General features: G+C 41.8%; 1 protein-coding gene across 3 annotated transcripts in view; it reads left to right on the top strand.

Moving 5' to 3' along the window:
• Positions 1-15,472, top strand: part of DPY19L1 (dpy-19 like C-mannosyltransferase 1) — a 298,312-nt gene that overhangs the window by 19,913 nt on the left and 262,927 nt on the right. For 2 of the 3 annotated variants that reach the window (XM_033930604.1, XM_033930603.1), the window contains exon 2: positions 7,632-7,700. The exons of the other annotated variant lie outside the window; for it this stretch is intronic. In XM_033930604.1, the coding sequence (XP_033786495.1) occupies positions 7,632-7,700 (69 nt within the window). The remainder of the gene's footprint in view (positions 1-7,631; positions 7,701-15,472) is intronic. 3 annotated transcript variants of the gene reach the window in all.

The raw sequence follows: 15,472 nt of genomic DNA, 5'->3' as shown, positions 1-15,472 counted from the left end.
AGATTTTAAAACATACATTTGTCTGTGCTTTTCCTGCTTCAATAAAATGTAAGTTTTAAAAACAAGAAGATATAAAAATTGATGGAACCAATAAATAATAATAAAAACATTAATATAAACTGAGGGCAAAATACTGTCCCCTTTTACTAAGGCACACTAACCAATTTAGCGTGCGCTAAACGCTAACGCATCCATTATATTCTAGGGACACATTAAGAGTTTAACGCATGCTAAATCGGCTAGGACGCCTTAGTGTTCTTTTTGATTTTACAGAAAACCTGAAAAGTCAGGTTTCTGAGTTAACCCAATTGGGCATGTCAGTGCCATATTTAAAAATTAGCTTTTGCTCTTCCTATAATAATAGTTCCCTTTTGATTGATCAACCTAAAAGATTGTCTGCTCATTATTTTTTGATCATCTGTCTTATGACTTCATAAAGGTACTTAGGAAACACTGGTCCATCATTGTCTGTATCTCTATTTGCAGATAAAGATATATTAGTAATCTTTAAGAGATATATAAATTTAAAAAATATACTTGTACCATGAGCTGTTCTCATGATTTCTAAGAAAGATAAAGGTTTCTTTTTTTCAAAACCATGCAGCCTAGTGCCTCGCGGCTAATGCTCCGACGCCCATTCCGTTCCTATGGTTGTCAGAGCATTTTCCGCACCGGCCTGCACTGCCGGCTTTTGTAAAAGAGTGGGAAAGTTTGGGGACGCTTCCCCTGCTACAGCTGTTTAGTGTGCTATATTAATAAAAAAAAACAAAGGTGTTCACGCATTCAAACAAAGGAGAATTTTTTTGAATTGCAGAACAGGTTGTCTGGCTATCTGCCCTTGCAAGCTATTATATATTGACAAAGCAAAGAAGCCTTTTAGTAAACATATTATAGAATACAAAAATACTATTAAAATGCAAGCTATTGAAAAATCTCTAGTTGAACACATTAAAACACCATCAGTTTGAAGATTTACGCTTCATTGTTTTACGTAGAACCAGAATCCATTGGCGAAGTGGTGATATCAATAAACTAAAGGCCTCTTTTACAAAGCTACTGTAGCGATTCTTTCACAGTAAATGCCCCCAAACACATTCAGTTCCTATGGGTTTTGGTGTATTTACCTTGGCACGGCTTTGTAAAAGGGGCCTAATATTGCAGGAAGAGCAAAAATTAATTTTTAAATATGATGCTGTTATACCCAATGGATTAAATTAGGAATCTGATCTTTTCAGTTTCTCTGTAAAATCCAAAAAGAATGCAGTATTTCTTCCTCAGTTATTTAGATGCATTGATTTTATGTACATATTTTGTTTTTTAATTATTAACTATATTGATTTTTTGTTTGATATTTTGTTTATAATAGTGTTCAATTGCTGATGTTATTAATATCCATTATTAATTGATTATTTATATTAATGTTGTAACTATTTATTGGTTTCATCAATTTTTGTATCTGCTTTTTTTTAAAAATTAAATGTTTGTTTTAGAACTTCCTTGAGATTTCTTCTATGTATCTTTTCACTTTCTTTATCCATTGACACTCTTTGTGTCATTGGAATGCATCGAAGATGGCCACTGAAATGCACAGCATTTTTTTAATACTTCTGGCACTTTAGAGTGGTTTTACAGCAGTTTCTAATACAAAATAGTGATTTTTATGTTGGCACAGACAGTAGATCATGACTCCCACCTTCAGTTTTTGATTTTGAGTTTATAAAAAAAAATCATGATATTTTTTGGCCCCAATTAGTTATCAATAGCTTTTAACATAGAATTAATCCTGAGGTTAGTTTGAAACCTTCTGTCCATAATTAGTAATGCTAATATTCAGTTTAGTGCCTTTTTGTTTAATGATTTTAAAGTACTGTATATACTCGAATATAAATCAAGTTCTTGCGGCAACCAATCAGCTAGCGGCTCTACACAGGCGGAAGCGAAGGAAGGTTGCCTCTGTCCCAGTTCACTGCTGTACCACCAGGGACTTAACAGGTACACGGAGGGGGCAGGAGTGAGATAAAAGTTGTTTAAAGTCAGCCAGGGCAGGAGATGGAAGGGATCTCTCCTGTCCATGTATGAGGAGGGAGATGGGGGATGGAGGGAAGAAGAGAAAAATTGTTAAAGTTGGCTGGTGCAGGAGACAGAAGGGATTGCTCCTGTTGCAGCCCACCGCTGGATTACCAGGTCTTACGGCAGGCCCGGCAAAGGCTTGCAACAGGTTCGGGAGGAGGGTAGGAATATAAACTGAAACCCAAAAATCTCGGTATATATTTGAATATATGGTAGTTAATTTTGGGTTGACATTTGACCTTCCACACCTGCATTAAAGCTCAGAACAGTATAATATTTCTTCTGAACTGTAGAGTGGAGAGGTGGATTATTGCTCCTTTGCACTGTTGCCAACTGTGAGTATATTCTTGTTTTTTGAATGAGAGCTATATTGGTGCTGTGTTTACTAAGAAACTTTCTTTACACTGTTTTTAGGCTATCTTGGATACATATTAGCTAACTAGGGGAAACTGTTGGTTCTTTGTGTTATATCACTTTTAGTTCACTAGAAAATTTTAATGGCTGCCTGTTTTCTATACTTCAGTTTTTGCAAGGTATCGTGCCATTGTTGTATGTTAATGAATAATCTAGTATTCATAGCTTCATGTTGCTGCATGTTAACACTTGAATTTTCACAGAACCTTTTACATGTTTCACTGTTTATAAATTATTTCTTATTTATTCTGTTTTAAATATCAGTTTTTTATGTTGTTTTTACATGGCACATTTTTATCTATTGTGTTTGCATGTTCTTAATGATTTGAATATTTGTTTTTAGAATGCATAATTTTTATGAGTCATATTTATTATTTTTATTATGGCAATGTTCAATTGTGGATTAAGAATTGGTTATCAGACGGAAAACAGAGGGTAGGGTTAAATGGCCATTTTTCTCAATGGAAGAGGGTAAATAGTGATGTGCCACAGGGATCTGTACTAGGACCATTGCTATTTAACTTCTGGAAACTGGAACTTCGAGTGAGGTGATTAAATTTGCAGATGACAGTAAACTGTTCAAAGTTGTTAAAAACGCATGCGGATTGTGAAAAACTACAGGAAGATCTTAGGAAATTGGCAGACTGGAAGCCCAAATGGCAGATGACTTTTAATGTGGACAAATGCAAAGTGATGCACATTGGGAAGATTAATCCAAATCATAGTTACCTGATGCTAGGGTCCACCTTGGGGGTCAGTGCTCAAGAAAAAGATCTGGATGTCATCATAGACAATACGCTGAAACCTTCCGCTCAGTGGAGGAGACTGAGAGGAGACATGATCGAAACATTCAAGATATTGAAGGGAATAGACTTAGTAGAGAAAGAGAGATTGTTCACCCTCTCCAAAGTGGAGAGAAAGAGAGGGCACTCTCTAAAGTTAAAAGGGGATAAATTCCGTACAAACGTAAGAAAGTTCTTCTTCAACCAGAGAGTGGTAGAAATCTGAAACGCTCTTCCAGAGGCTGTTATAGGGGAAAGCACCCTCCAGGGATTCAAGAAAAGGTTAGATAAGTTCCTGCTGAACCAGAATGTATGCAGGTAAGGCTAGACTCAAATAGGGCACTGGTCTTTGACCTAAGGGCCACCGTGTGAGCGGATTTTTGGGCACGATGGACCACTGGTCTGACCCAGCAGCGACAATTCTTATGTGAGGTGGCAGCCAAATAAGCAAATACCATGCTAGGAATTATTTAAAAAGGGATGGTATATAAGACTAAGAATTAGAGAATGCACAGGGAAAAAAATTTATCCCCGTCCCCGCAAGTTCGGTCCCGCCCCATCCCTACAAACTATTTGATCCCATCTGCACAAGCCTCAAATAGTTTTATACTGAATATATGTTATTAAAGTATAAAAAGACATAATATTCTGTACAATTGTCATTTTATAAATCACAAATAATGCAGAGCAAGGATCAACAAAACCCCTGTCTTCCCTATCCTTTCCCTCACAAATATCCTCTCCACTATCGAGAAAACTGAAGTCAAATACTACAGAATGCTACCTAGAAAAATCAAGCTAACAGAATACTTCAGTTACACATGGCAGGAATAGTGTTAGGGGAGTGCAACAAGGGCAACTATCACCTGGTCAGAAAGAGCCCTAAGCCAGCTGGAAGCTAAGGAAGCACAACCTGGGCTTTGCAGTCCCTAGTTATGTCTTAACACCAGCTTTAGCAGGATACATATTTCAAATCTGATATATTCTAATCACAAAATAGAAAAAAAAAATTTTGTACCTTTTGTTGTCTGGTCATTTTATTCTTCATATCACATTGGTCTCAGGATCTGGTTTCTGTTTCAGTCTGTCTACTCTTAACTCACTTGCCAGGGTCTTCTGACCATTTGACATGTCTTCTTTCTTCATGCTCACCATTCATCTTCCATCTCTGTGTATGTTTTCCCCCCATGTTCATCAAGCATCTCCCTTCTCTGTCTCCTATACTTCCCTTTCTAGTATTTCCCCTGTGCCCATCTCCCTGCCTTCATCATCTCATCATTCTATGATTCCCTTCTCCTGTTTACAGTATCACTCCTTTATATCCCTATGACCCCCCTATCCAGCATCTTCTTTCTGCATCCTTATTCTCCCCCATGTCTAGCTATCTTCTCTCTGTGTCCATATACCCTCCCATGTCTAACATTAACCCTCTGTGTCCATATACCAACCCCATGCAGAGGCAGCATTCCCCTTTTTGTCCCTGTTCCTAAGCTCCAATCCATTCCTACCATCTCCCCTCTTTTTGAATATCTCCATGTATTCATCTTCTCCTCCCTCTTACTCCCTTACACCAAAGTGTCTCTCACACTCTCTTTCCTCCGATATGTTCAATATTTTACTCACTCTTCCTTAATCCCCTTGGCTCAACTTTTTTCTTTCCCTTTCCTTCTCTCTCTTCCTCCCTGCAGGTCCTGCAGCTCTCTCCCTTCACTCTAACCCCCTTCCCATATCCGCTTCCTTCAGCGCCCAGGTGTGGGTCTGGCACCTCTCACTTCCCTCCAGCTCCACTCCATCCACCAGGTGGGCCAAGCACCTGTTTCTCTCCCCCCCCCCCCAATCCCCAGACAAGATCCAGCAACTGTCTCCCTTCAGCTCCAGCTGGTCCAGCAGCCCAAGCAACTCCCTCCACCCTTCACGGGTGCAGCAGCAGTCCCACCCCCTCCCTCCCTATTGCGGGTCCAACAGCACCCCACCCTAGCTACGGAGAAGAAGAAGAACCCCCCCAACAAATTTTTAGATTAAATCAGGTTGGGCAGATGAACCATTCGGGTCTTTATCTGCCGTCATCTACTATGTTACCCTCGCACCCTCCCTCCTTTGCTCCCAATTGCGGGCAGAAAACCCCCAAACAAAACAACAAACCTGCAACTCTTGGGTTGGCCCCACCCAGGGCAGATCAACTAACCTCTTAGAAACTTCCTGTATGCAGGGCTGCTCTGACTTGAACCTTCTTACCACCAAGTTCCTCCTTCTGATGTAACTTCTGGCAAGAAAGTTCTGGTCGGAGCAGCCCTGTATGCAAGAAGTTTCTAAGAGGCTGGTAGATCCACCCTGGGAGGCGCGAAGGGGCTGACCCAGGAGAGTCGCAGGTTTGTTGTTGGGTTTTTTTTTTTTTTTTTTGCTGCCTGTGGTCATGAGGGAGGGTGGGGGGCTATTGGACCCGCAATAGAGAAGGAGGGAGGGTTCTGCTGCCGCACCTGCAATCGCAAGGATGGCTGCTGACCGGGAGGGGTGGGAAGGAAGGTAACTCACGGCAGATACTTTACTGTGGAGACAAGGCCATTTACCAAGCCATGGGGCGGTGAATGGCCTTGTCTCCATACCATAGCAACCAGTCTTTTTTCCCCCTGTTCCTGCAGGCTACCCATGACTTCCCACAGCTAGTTGCGGATAAGTCACCATGTCATTCTCTACTGTTTTAATACCTCTGTATCGCTTAATAGTGCAACCTCACCTTGAGTATTGCATTTAATTCTGGTCTCCTTATCTAAAAAAATATATAGCGGCACTAGAAAAGGTTGAAAGAAGAGCGACCAAGATGATAAAGGGGATGGAACTCCTCTCATATGAGGAAAGTCTAAAGAGGTTAGGGCTCTTCACCTTGAAAACGATATGGCTGAGGGGAGATATCCTGAGTGGTGTAGAACAGGTACAAGTGGATTGATTTTTTTACTGCATCAAGATTTACAGACTTGAAGACACTTGATGAAGTTACAGAGTAATACTTTTAAAACCAATAGGAGGAAATAGTTTTCCACTCGGAGAACAGTTAAGCTCCGGAATGCTTTGCCAGAGGATGTGGTAGAGCGGTTAATGTAGGTAGTTTTAAAAAAGGTCTAGACAAGTTCCTAGAGGAAATGTCCATAGTCTGCTGTTGAGATTCAGACATGGAGGCAGCCACTGCTTACCCTGGATCAGTAGCATGGAATGCTGCTACTATTTGGGCTTTTGCCCGGTACTTGTGACTTGGATTGACCTCCGTGAAGATGGGATTCTGGGCTGGATGGACCATTGGGCTGACCCAATAAGGCAATTCTTATGTTGACCTTTTATAGTTTGTATTATAAATTGTGTTCAACCCCTGTTGCAACCTTAGGTTGAAACATGGCCACATCAGGTCTTCTGTTAATAAACTGTTTATATTTTTGCCTGTTGGTTCGTAAGACACAAGACCGTGTGTGACCATATTTTGATATCTGCCTGCATCAGGTGTATTACAATGTTGCCAAAATATTAATTGGAAAAGATATAATTGCACAAAATGAATGGTATATCGTCAGTAAAACGCCTTAAAAAATGCAGTAACTTGGGAGATTACATACTTGCTTAACTTGTTGAAAGACTGCTACAGTTCTGAGGCTATTATGGTTATACCATTTATTTTATGTAATTATATTTTTCAAGCTATTATGTTTTCGCCTCCCTCTTCTTCTCTAATAGCCAAACTTAGGAGCCTAAGCTTTCAGCCGAGAATTCATGTTAAGTTTCCAGATTCAGCTGTGCCCTCTAAAAAGGTTTCTGGTGACCACCCAATGAGGGAACTCCCCCCCCCTCCCCCCCATTGTAGCTTTCTTGGCATGATACAGAATTGTTATGCCTTTGCCTTCTCCTGTGCAATGTAAGGCACCACTATTTTGTTCCTGCCAAACATAAGGTGGCATAACCCAGACTGGCATTGCTTCCAGAACTGTCCAAGATTAGACCTAAGACTATGGAGAGTTAAGTGACTTACCTAAGGCCACAAAGAGCTACTCTGGTTTTAGTTTAAAAGCTTATAAATTTAGGCTTGCCATCTGTTTGCCTAAATTTATGAATCTAATGCTGAAAACTAGCTCAAAATCTTTTTCTCAGTACTCTAAATCTGCATCTATTGCCACACATTTTTTATACACCTAAATTTAGGGTTGTAGTGACATTTTGAGTATAAATTTAGGCACTCGCCCCCATTCAATTTTTAACAAAGCCAATTTAAGAGCTTAAATCTTTTGAATATCGGGCCTTTCATCTGTAGACAAAGGAATAGAATATAGCTGCTTAAATTGGTCACTATTGACCAAAAAATTAATTTATTTTTTCTTTTAACAGTAATTCTGAATGACACATTGGCTTTCACCAAGAGGACAGATAAAAGAATAGGGATCACTTTTTTCCTAGGTGAGGAAACAGAAAAAAATAGGAAATCTTTTAGTTTCAAAATAGACAAATAAGTTGTGTGCAAAGGTTTAGGCATTTCTGGACAAACTGTTTATTTCAGTGAATCCCTTACACCCCCCCCTTTTTTTTTTTTTTTTTTTTACAAAACCATAAAAGCGTTTTTTAGCACCAGCGTGCTGAATGCTGTGCACTGCTTTTACGCTCATAGAGTTCCCATGAATATCAGAGTAGCGCCCAGTATTCAGCATGCCAGTCGGTGCTAAAAAGTGCTTTTGCCATTTTGTAAAAAGGAGGGATGGGTGGGTAAGTAAACAGAAACTAACACAACTTCTTCATGGTACAAAGATAAACATCACATCGTTTTGTAATTTAATTTATAATTGCTATTTATGTGCATGTTTTTACAGATTAATAATAAAACCGTTAATATGACAGGTGCAAAAGTTTGAGGTAGGATGTACTTTGTAATACCTTCTTTTCCAGAGATAATAGTTTCCAAATGTGTCATGTAGCTAGGCTGAGTTTATTCTTGCTTTAGGAATATTTTTTCCCTTCTTCCTTGCAGATCTCTTCGAGCTCAGAAAAATTCTTAGGTTTTCTTGTAATTATTGCAATGTGGAACGGCCACAGCTGGCGGGGTCTACAACAAGAGATTTTTAAAAAACACTTCAGTGTTCTCCCTAGCTCCTTTTAGCCGGGCGCTTCGAGTGGCTAATTTAGGTGAGCGCCTGGCTATCATCTCATAATGAATTCTGCTGCTGCTGCTGCCGCCGCTGCTGCTCAAACATTTTTAAAAAACCCTCTCACTGGTTTGGGGATTCCACGGGCTGACTCGGCACAGCCTGAAGAGTCGCTGAAGGTTCTGTGTTCAACTCCGGCCTTAGCCTGACTTTTTTTTTTTTTTTTTTTGCTTGTGTATTGAATCTAAAAAATAATAAAGTAAAATAAAAACCCAAAACCCCCCAAACCAGGCAATTTTCAAACCCTCTCCGTAACACTAGCCTGCAATTTGTATTTTGTGGGTGGAGCAGCAGTACTGTATGCAATGGGCGGCTCCCATTCCCGATCAGGAAGACGGGCCTGGGGAGGTAGAAAATTGCTTTGGGGAAATTTGTTTCAAGGTAAAAGAATATGAAAATATCACTTATCAACTCAAGGCTACTTCTGTAAAGGAAATTAAATGTTTCCAGTGTGGTACCAAGGTGTAAATGTGATTTGGAGGTAGGTGTTCCTCGATCCTCGGTACTTTTACTTTGGTATGTGCCTCCCCCCACACCCCTTGGTCTATGATATATTTCTTCTTCCCGTGTTCCTGCTGCCACTGCCATTTTCTATTCTGTATACCCTGGACTAGCAGCAGCTCCTCTCCCTCCCCTCTCCACTAGCAGGCTCTCTCCTTATTGTAATTTGCCCGACAGCTGCAGTAGTGTTATGGAATCGATTCCATTCTGCAGCCTCTGGGATTTTGCTAGGCCGTCCAACCTCTGATGATGCAACTTCTTTTTTTCCTTGGAGGCAGGACAGCGTAGCAGAGGTCCCGAGGCTGCTGGAGGAAATTGACTCGCTAAAGCTACGGCAGCAGTCAGGCAAGTTACAATAGAGGGCCCATTAATCGGGAGGGGGGAGTGTTGCCAATGGACCTGGGAGATAAGAGGGAGGGGTGCTGCTGCTAGTCAGGGGGGAGGGGGAGGTGCACTGATAGGAGGCGAGGAAAAGAGGTGACGCTGGTAGTCAGAGGAGGGGAGGATATGGTGTTGCTGCTAGACTTAGGAAGTGAGTGGGTAAGGTACTGCTAGTCAGAGGGGAGGGAAAGGGAAGTTGGAGAGGAGAGGTGCTGCTGGAGCTGGGGGGGGTGAGAAGGTGCTACTTTACCTGGTGGTGGAAAGGAGAGGTGCTGCAGCTAGTCAGTGGGGGAAAACGGAAGTAGAGAGGAGGGGAGGGTGATAGAAAAATGGAGATGGAATGAAGCTGAAGTAAATCATGTACAAAGGAGAGAAAGGGCACAGGGTATACAGTTTATTGAAGGGACATAAAAAGAGGGAAGATTCCGTATGGAACAGAGAGAGGGTGGACACTGGATGGAAGGGGCAGAGAGAGGGTGGACAGTGGATGGAAGAGGCAGAGAGAGGGTGGACAGTGAATGCAAGGGGCAGAGAGAGGGTAGACAGTAGATAGAAGGGGTAGAGAGAGAGAGGGCAGAGGCTAGGTGGAAGGGGCAACGAGAGAGGACAGATGTTGCATGGAAAGGAGCGAGGACAAACGCTGAATAGAAAGAAGAGAGCGAAGAGAAGATGATTAAAGTAGAAACGACAAAAGATAGAAAAAATATTTTGGTTGCTTTACGTAGAATCAAGTAGTATTATAACTATATTGATTAAAATTTGTAAATAGGAAATGGAAATAAGGCAATTTTTTGGGGACTAAACCCCTTTCCTCAGGTCAGGACAGGATACCATAACAGCTGTATACTGTACTGGCGTGAAGAAAGATTTGGCCTCTGAAAGCTAATTGAAAAATGGATTAGTGCAATAAAAAGGTATTTTCTTATTTCTCATTATTTGTTTTATTTCTATTTGTTAATTTGTAAAGTGGCGATTGTTATGTATTTTTTCAAATTTACATCTACTTTCTTTATATTTTGCACAGTATTAGGGGACATGTTTCACTGTTTCTAGGGTGTTGCATTAGTTTAGCTTTTGTCTATATATTTATATTTTTAGTTTGTGATTATTCCATATTGGGTGAGGGTGTATCTGTGTTCTGAGTGTATTAAAAGGACATGGTTTTCTGTTAGCATTGACTGTATAAGATTAATTGACTGTGCAGGATCTGGCTTGTTTAGTTTTACAATGTGTGTGTTGGTGTTCTAGTGTGTTGTTGTGTGTAGTGTTCACTGCAGTGTTTAAGATGCTGCCTTTTCCTAGGTGCACTCTTGTTGTGTGACTTATGGATTATTACTAAAAATAATTTTTTAATATAGAGGAAAGGGTTGTTAAAAAATGATCGGCACTGGCTGTCATATATACTAGGTACACCACTGGATTTAATGACCTTATTCTAACCACCAAATTTCCCTGTCCCTCCCCACCCGGCTACTTTTTCAAGCCACCCGGCTGGAAAAAATTTCTGTGGGGAACACTGCACTTGGTTTAAAAGAAGTTACTTGTTGATTGAAACATCATGATTTTTGTGGATTACTAATAATTTTTTTCATTGCACAGTTTGAATAGTTCCATGGTGGATGATTTTTTATGCCTGTGAGATAAATACCCATTGATTCATCACTAAGCAAAGTGAAGGTGGGGTTCTGAGACTTTTTCCTCCCTAACACTATCATGTTCTGGTGTTTATTTGATAAATGCTAGTAATTGGGAAGAGGATTTGCTGCAGTTGTTCCTAGTCTCTTCTGTCTTCTAATACCATTTTTACAGTAAACAGTTTTGTATTCAGACCAAAAAGTTCTGTTTTACTTTTTAGGAAAACATCTCCCACCAGCACATATGGATATTAGGAACTTCAACTTTCCGGATTTCTCAAACCTAACTGGCCAGTCACTGGACTCCGTTAACACCCTCTCAGACCTTGGCTTCACCCAGATTGACAATCTGCCCACTCACTGCTCTGGCATCACCCTGGATCTCATCTTCATATTAAACATCCTACCCGCTGATGACCACCTAAATGAAACCATCACACCAGTTCCATGGTCCAACCACCTAATCATTACCTTCAACAGCACCATAACCCTGAAGAAAGACATTCCCCATACATCCATCACCTCCAAACGTACCCTAGACCCCTCCCTGCCTTTGGGGCAACTCTGACAGACACCTGGTACTCTGGAGTCTGCGGACTCTATGAAAGCCTAGCATCAACTAAGCGATGCAGACCACATCTAAACAACTCATCTCCTTAGTTCAACCAAGAACTAAGGGTACTAAAGAGAAATACACAGAAAGCAAAAGGAATCAGATGCAAAACAAAACTACCTTCAGACAAAGATGCCTACAAACAAGCAATATCAAGTGCCAAGGAAAAATACTCCCAGCTCATCACAAAATTGCCCAACCGATCCAGGAGCATCTTCTCTCTAACCAGGAACTTATTTCAACAGCAAAAGGGCCCATTCACAGAGGTAGACACAAAAACTTTTGCCTCCTTCCAAGAAAAGATTGAAAAGATTCAAAACAACCTCGACATATCTTCATCAGCTTACAGCAGGATCACTCAACAGCACAAGGGCCCATTCACAGTTTAACCCTAGGGGTGGACGCAGAAACTTTTGCCTCCTCGACATATCTCCATCAACGTACAGCAGGATCACTCCAAATCGTGCGCTTAACCAACAAAATCCATCGGCAACACTCGATTACTTCACTGAAGTCACGCAGGCGGAACTTGAAACAACACTGGACTCACTTCGCCCTACCACCTCATCCCATGACCTGTGCCCACACTCCCTCCTGTACTTAGCGAGAGGCACGTTCATCAAATCAATCCATCCCTTAACGCCTCATTGTGCAAGGGAGAAGGTAGCAACATCCTGGAAAACTGCAGTGATCAAACCCCTGCTGAAGAAGCCTTCCCTGGACCCAGACACACCAAGAAACTATAGGCCAGTCTCCAACCTCCCCATTGCATTGAAGCTCCTAGAAAAAATAGTGCTATGCCAAATAACTACATTCATCAAGAACCAGATACCCTCCCCACACACCAGTCGGGTTTCAGAAGCTATCACAGCACCAAAACAGTACTCGTAGATATAATAGATGACTGCTGGAATTACATGAACAAAGGCCAGGATATACTCCCCATCCAACTAGAGCTGAGCTCAACCACAGAAACCTACTATCCAGATTATCAGAGATCAGGATAAAGAATACAGTACTATCCTGGTTCACATCCTTCCTGGACCAAAGACAACTACGCGTCCTGGCGAACTCGGTACTCTCTACGCCGAGAACTACGAGTTACGGAATACCTCAAGGCGACCTATTGTCCCCACTATTATTCAACATCTACATCAGACCAGCCCTTGAAAATTGTGAAGAGACACGGAATCCACATCCACTCCTTCGCAGATGATATACAACTCTACATCCCTCTGGGCAAAGCATGGGTGACACAACTTGAGACTCTGTAGACCTGCCTTGCAGAGATTAAAGCATGGATGACAGCCAACAAACTGCAACTGAACCCATCTAAGACTGAACTATTATGGATTCACCAAGAGTACTACTCACCTCTCACCTCTACATCTCCTGGGACAGCACCATTCTAGAACCCTCTAGTCCCTTTAGGGTATTAGAGTAGCAGGTAGCTCATTTTGTGTGTCATAAAATCCCACTCAGAGCCCTTGGATAATGACTTGGCGTCTTACGAAGCAGTCCTGCACAGATGTCTCTAGACCCATGAAGAGACAGAGAGTCCTTGCAGGGGGGTCCTCTGAGCTTCTTGTTCAGGGCTTTATCCCTGATTTTGTGACTGATGTTTTGAAGTTTATCTGAATTATCGGGGTCTCCATACAACCACCTGTGGTCTTGCTAGTGTTTGTGTGGGGGAGAAGGGATAGCTCACATGCAAGACTCAGAGGTCTAGTCAGAACAGGGCTGGGAGTCAAGTCAATGCATTTGCTCCCTCAGAGTGAATCTTCAGGAAGATTCAGGTTCTCAGTCAGAAGCCATCTGGCAGGAGTCTTTGGCAGCCCTTGATCAAGGGGGAGAACCTGACTGACGGTGTGTCACCTTTCTAACTAGTGACTTTGATAGAGGTTATTACAGATTCATTGTGGGAATTAAAGCTAGAACCCCAGCAGACCTCGACTGGTCAGTTTTCTCTCGAGCAGCATGAAGTCTCAGACCACATTGTTTTCCTTTGCATCCGGATATCACAGTAATGCTCACGGAACATTGGAAGGCCCGGAAGGTCTCTTGCGGGTTACAAGGACTATGACAAAGCTAATTGGAAGCTTAGGCACAGATTTGTTTGGACTGCTGGGTCCTGGACATTATTTGAGAGGGTTACAAGGTTGAGTTCTTTCATTCTCTGGTGGACTTGTGTGTAGACTGTCCTGTCAGATGGCCAGAGAAAGCAGCCAGGGTCCAAACCACTGTGAAATGGCTCTTAGATATTCAAGCCGTAGAGCCTGTACCGAAAAATGGGGCTTGGGAATATATTCTATATATTTCATAGGGCCCAAAAGAAACTCAGATGACTGGAGATAATTCCTAGATCTAAAGTCGGTCAATGCAGTGCTGAAAGTGCCTCGTGTTCACATGGAGACGGTGCGTTTGTTCATTGTGGCGGTGGTGCCTGGGGAATTTCTAGCCTCCTTGGATTTGACAGAGGTTTATTTATATTTCCCTATAATTCCGGACCACAGAAAGTTCCTGAGATTTCATGTACTGGGGAAGCATTTCCAGTTTTCAGCGCTCCCCTTCGGTCTGGCAACAGCACCTCACACCTTCACCAAGGTGATGGTTTCATAGCAGTGCATCTCTGCAAGGCAGAGATCCAGGTGCATCCATACCTGGATGATTGGCTGATCAGAGTTCCGTCCAGGATCGATAGCAAAAGAGCAGGATCCCAAGCTGTCCCAATTGCTGCAGGGCCTGGGTTGAATTGTCAATTTCTGGAAAAGCCATTTGGAGCCAACACAATCTCCAGAATACATGGCAATACATTTCAACATGAAGAAGGCCTTGTTTTCCTTCCTGAGCCATGCAAAATGAACCTTACTTGCCAGATTTTGGACCTGGTGATGCCAGTTCCAACGACTTGGCACCATCTCCCGGTGCTAGGGTCGACGGTGAAGACCATAGAGGTTGTCCCTTGGTTATTGCAATGGTCATCCAGTTCATGGACAATAGACACCCTCTCAGAGGCAACGGACTATAAATCGACTACAGCATTGTGCATCGATGGGGGACAACTGAAGTTCAATCTGATGGCATCGGCAGCCCCCCCCCAAAAAAAAAAAGTTGCTTGTTTCATTGTTTGAGTTCAGAAGTGCTGACTTGGATGCTCTAGTTCAACTGTGTCTGGAAAAAGAGCTGCTGTATATGTTTCTCACGTGACCTTTGATAGGCTTTGTTATTCACAGAATAGCAAACCACACAGTATGACTCCATACAAGCCTCTAAAGGAGGCACTGCTGTTGGATCTTATCAGTCTCAAAGTTGCAGGTGCTTTCATGCAGAGAGCCCTTCCTCAAGTTTACACAGGCTGGGGTCTATATATGTTCATTACCTTACTTTTTGCCAAAAGTGATATTGGCCTTCCATCTAAATCAGAAATTCTGGCTACCCGCGTTCTATCTAGTTTCAAGTTTATTGGCTTTTAATATACCGACCATCAACAGGTATCTGGCCGGTTTACAATAAAAAATTTGACGGAAAAATAAATAGATAGTTTAGAAATAATTGAGGTGTACACTAAGGACATTAACTAGACAAACTTGAAGGTGAGGAAAAAATGGGAAGGATGGGGGGAAAGTTACATGTTAAAAGAAGAAAGGAGAAAGAGGGAAGAGGATAAAACAAATAGGGTGGGATCGCTTTATAAAAGCGGTTGGTTTATATATAGAAAAGAAGAAAGAAAAGTGAAGGAAGGGGGTAAGGGGAGAAGGAAAGAAAAAAAAAAAAGGAGAAAAAGAAACTATATGTGTTTAAAGGAAAATCTAAATGCAGGAAAAAGCATCACTAAATAAGAAGGTCTTCAAACTTATTTTAAATTTGTCAAGTTGTTCTTCGGATCGGAGTAGCTGTGGCAGA

The sequence above is a fragment of the Geotrypetes seraphini genome, chromosome 2, assembly GCF_902459505.1.
Source record: "Geotrypetes seraphini chromosome 2, aGeoSer1.1, whole genome shotgun sequence".
Classification (NCBI taxonomy): domain Eukaryota; kingdom Metazoa; phylum Chordata; class Amphibia; order Gymnophiona; family Dermophiidae; genus Geotrypetes; species Geotrypetes seraphini.
The sequence above is the reverse complement of the archived record's forward strand: the minus strand, read 5'-3'. Positions and strand labels throughout refer to the sequence as shown.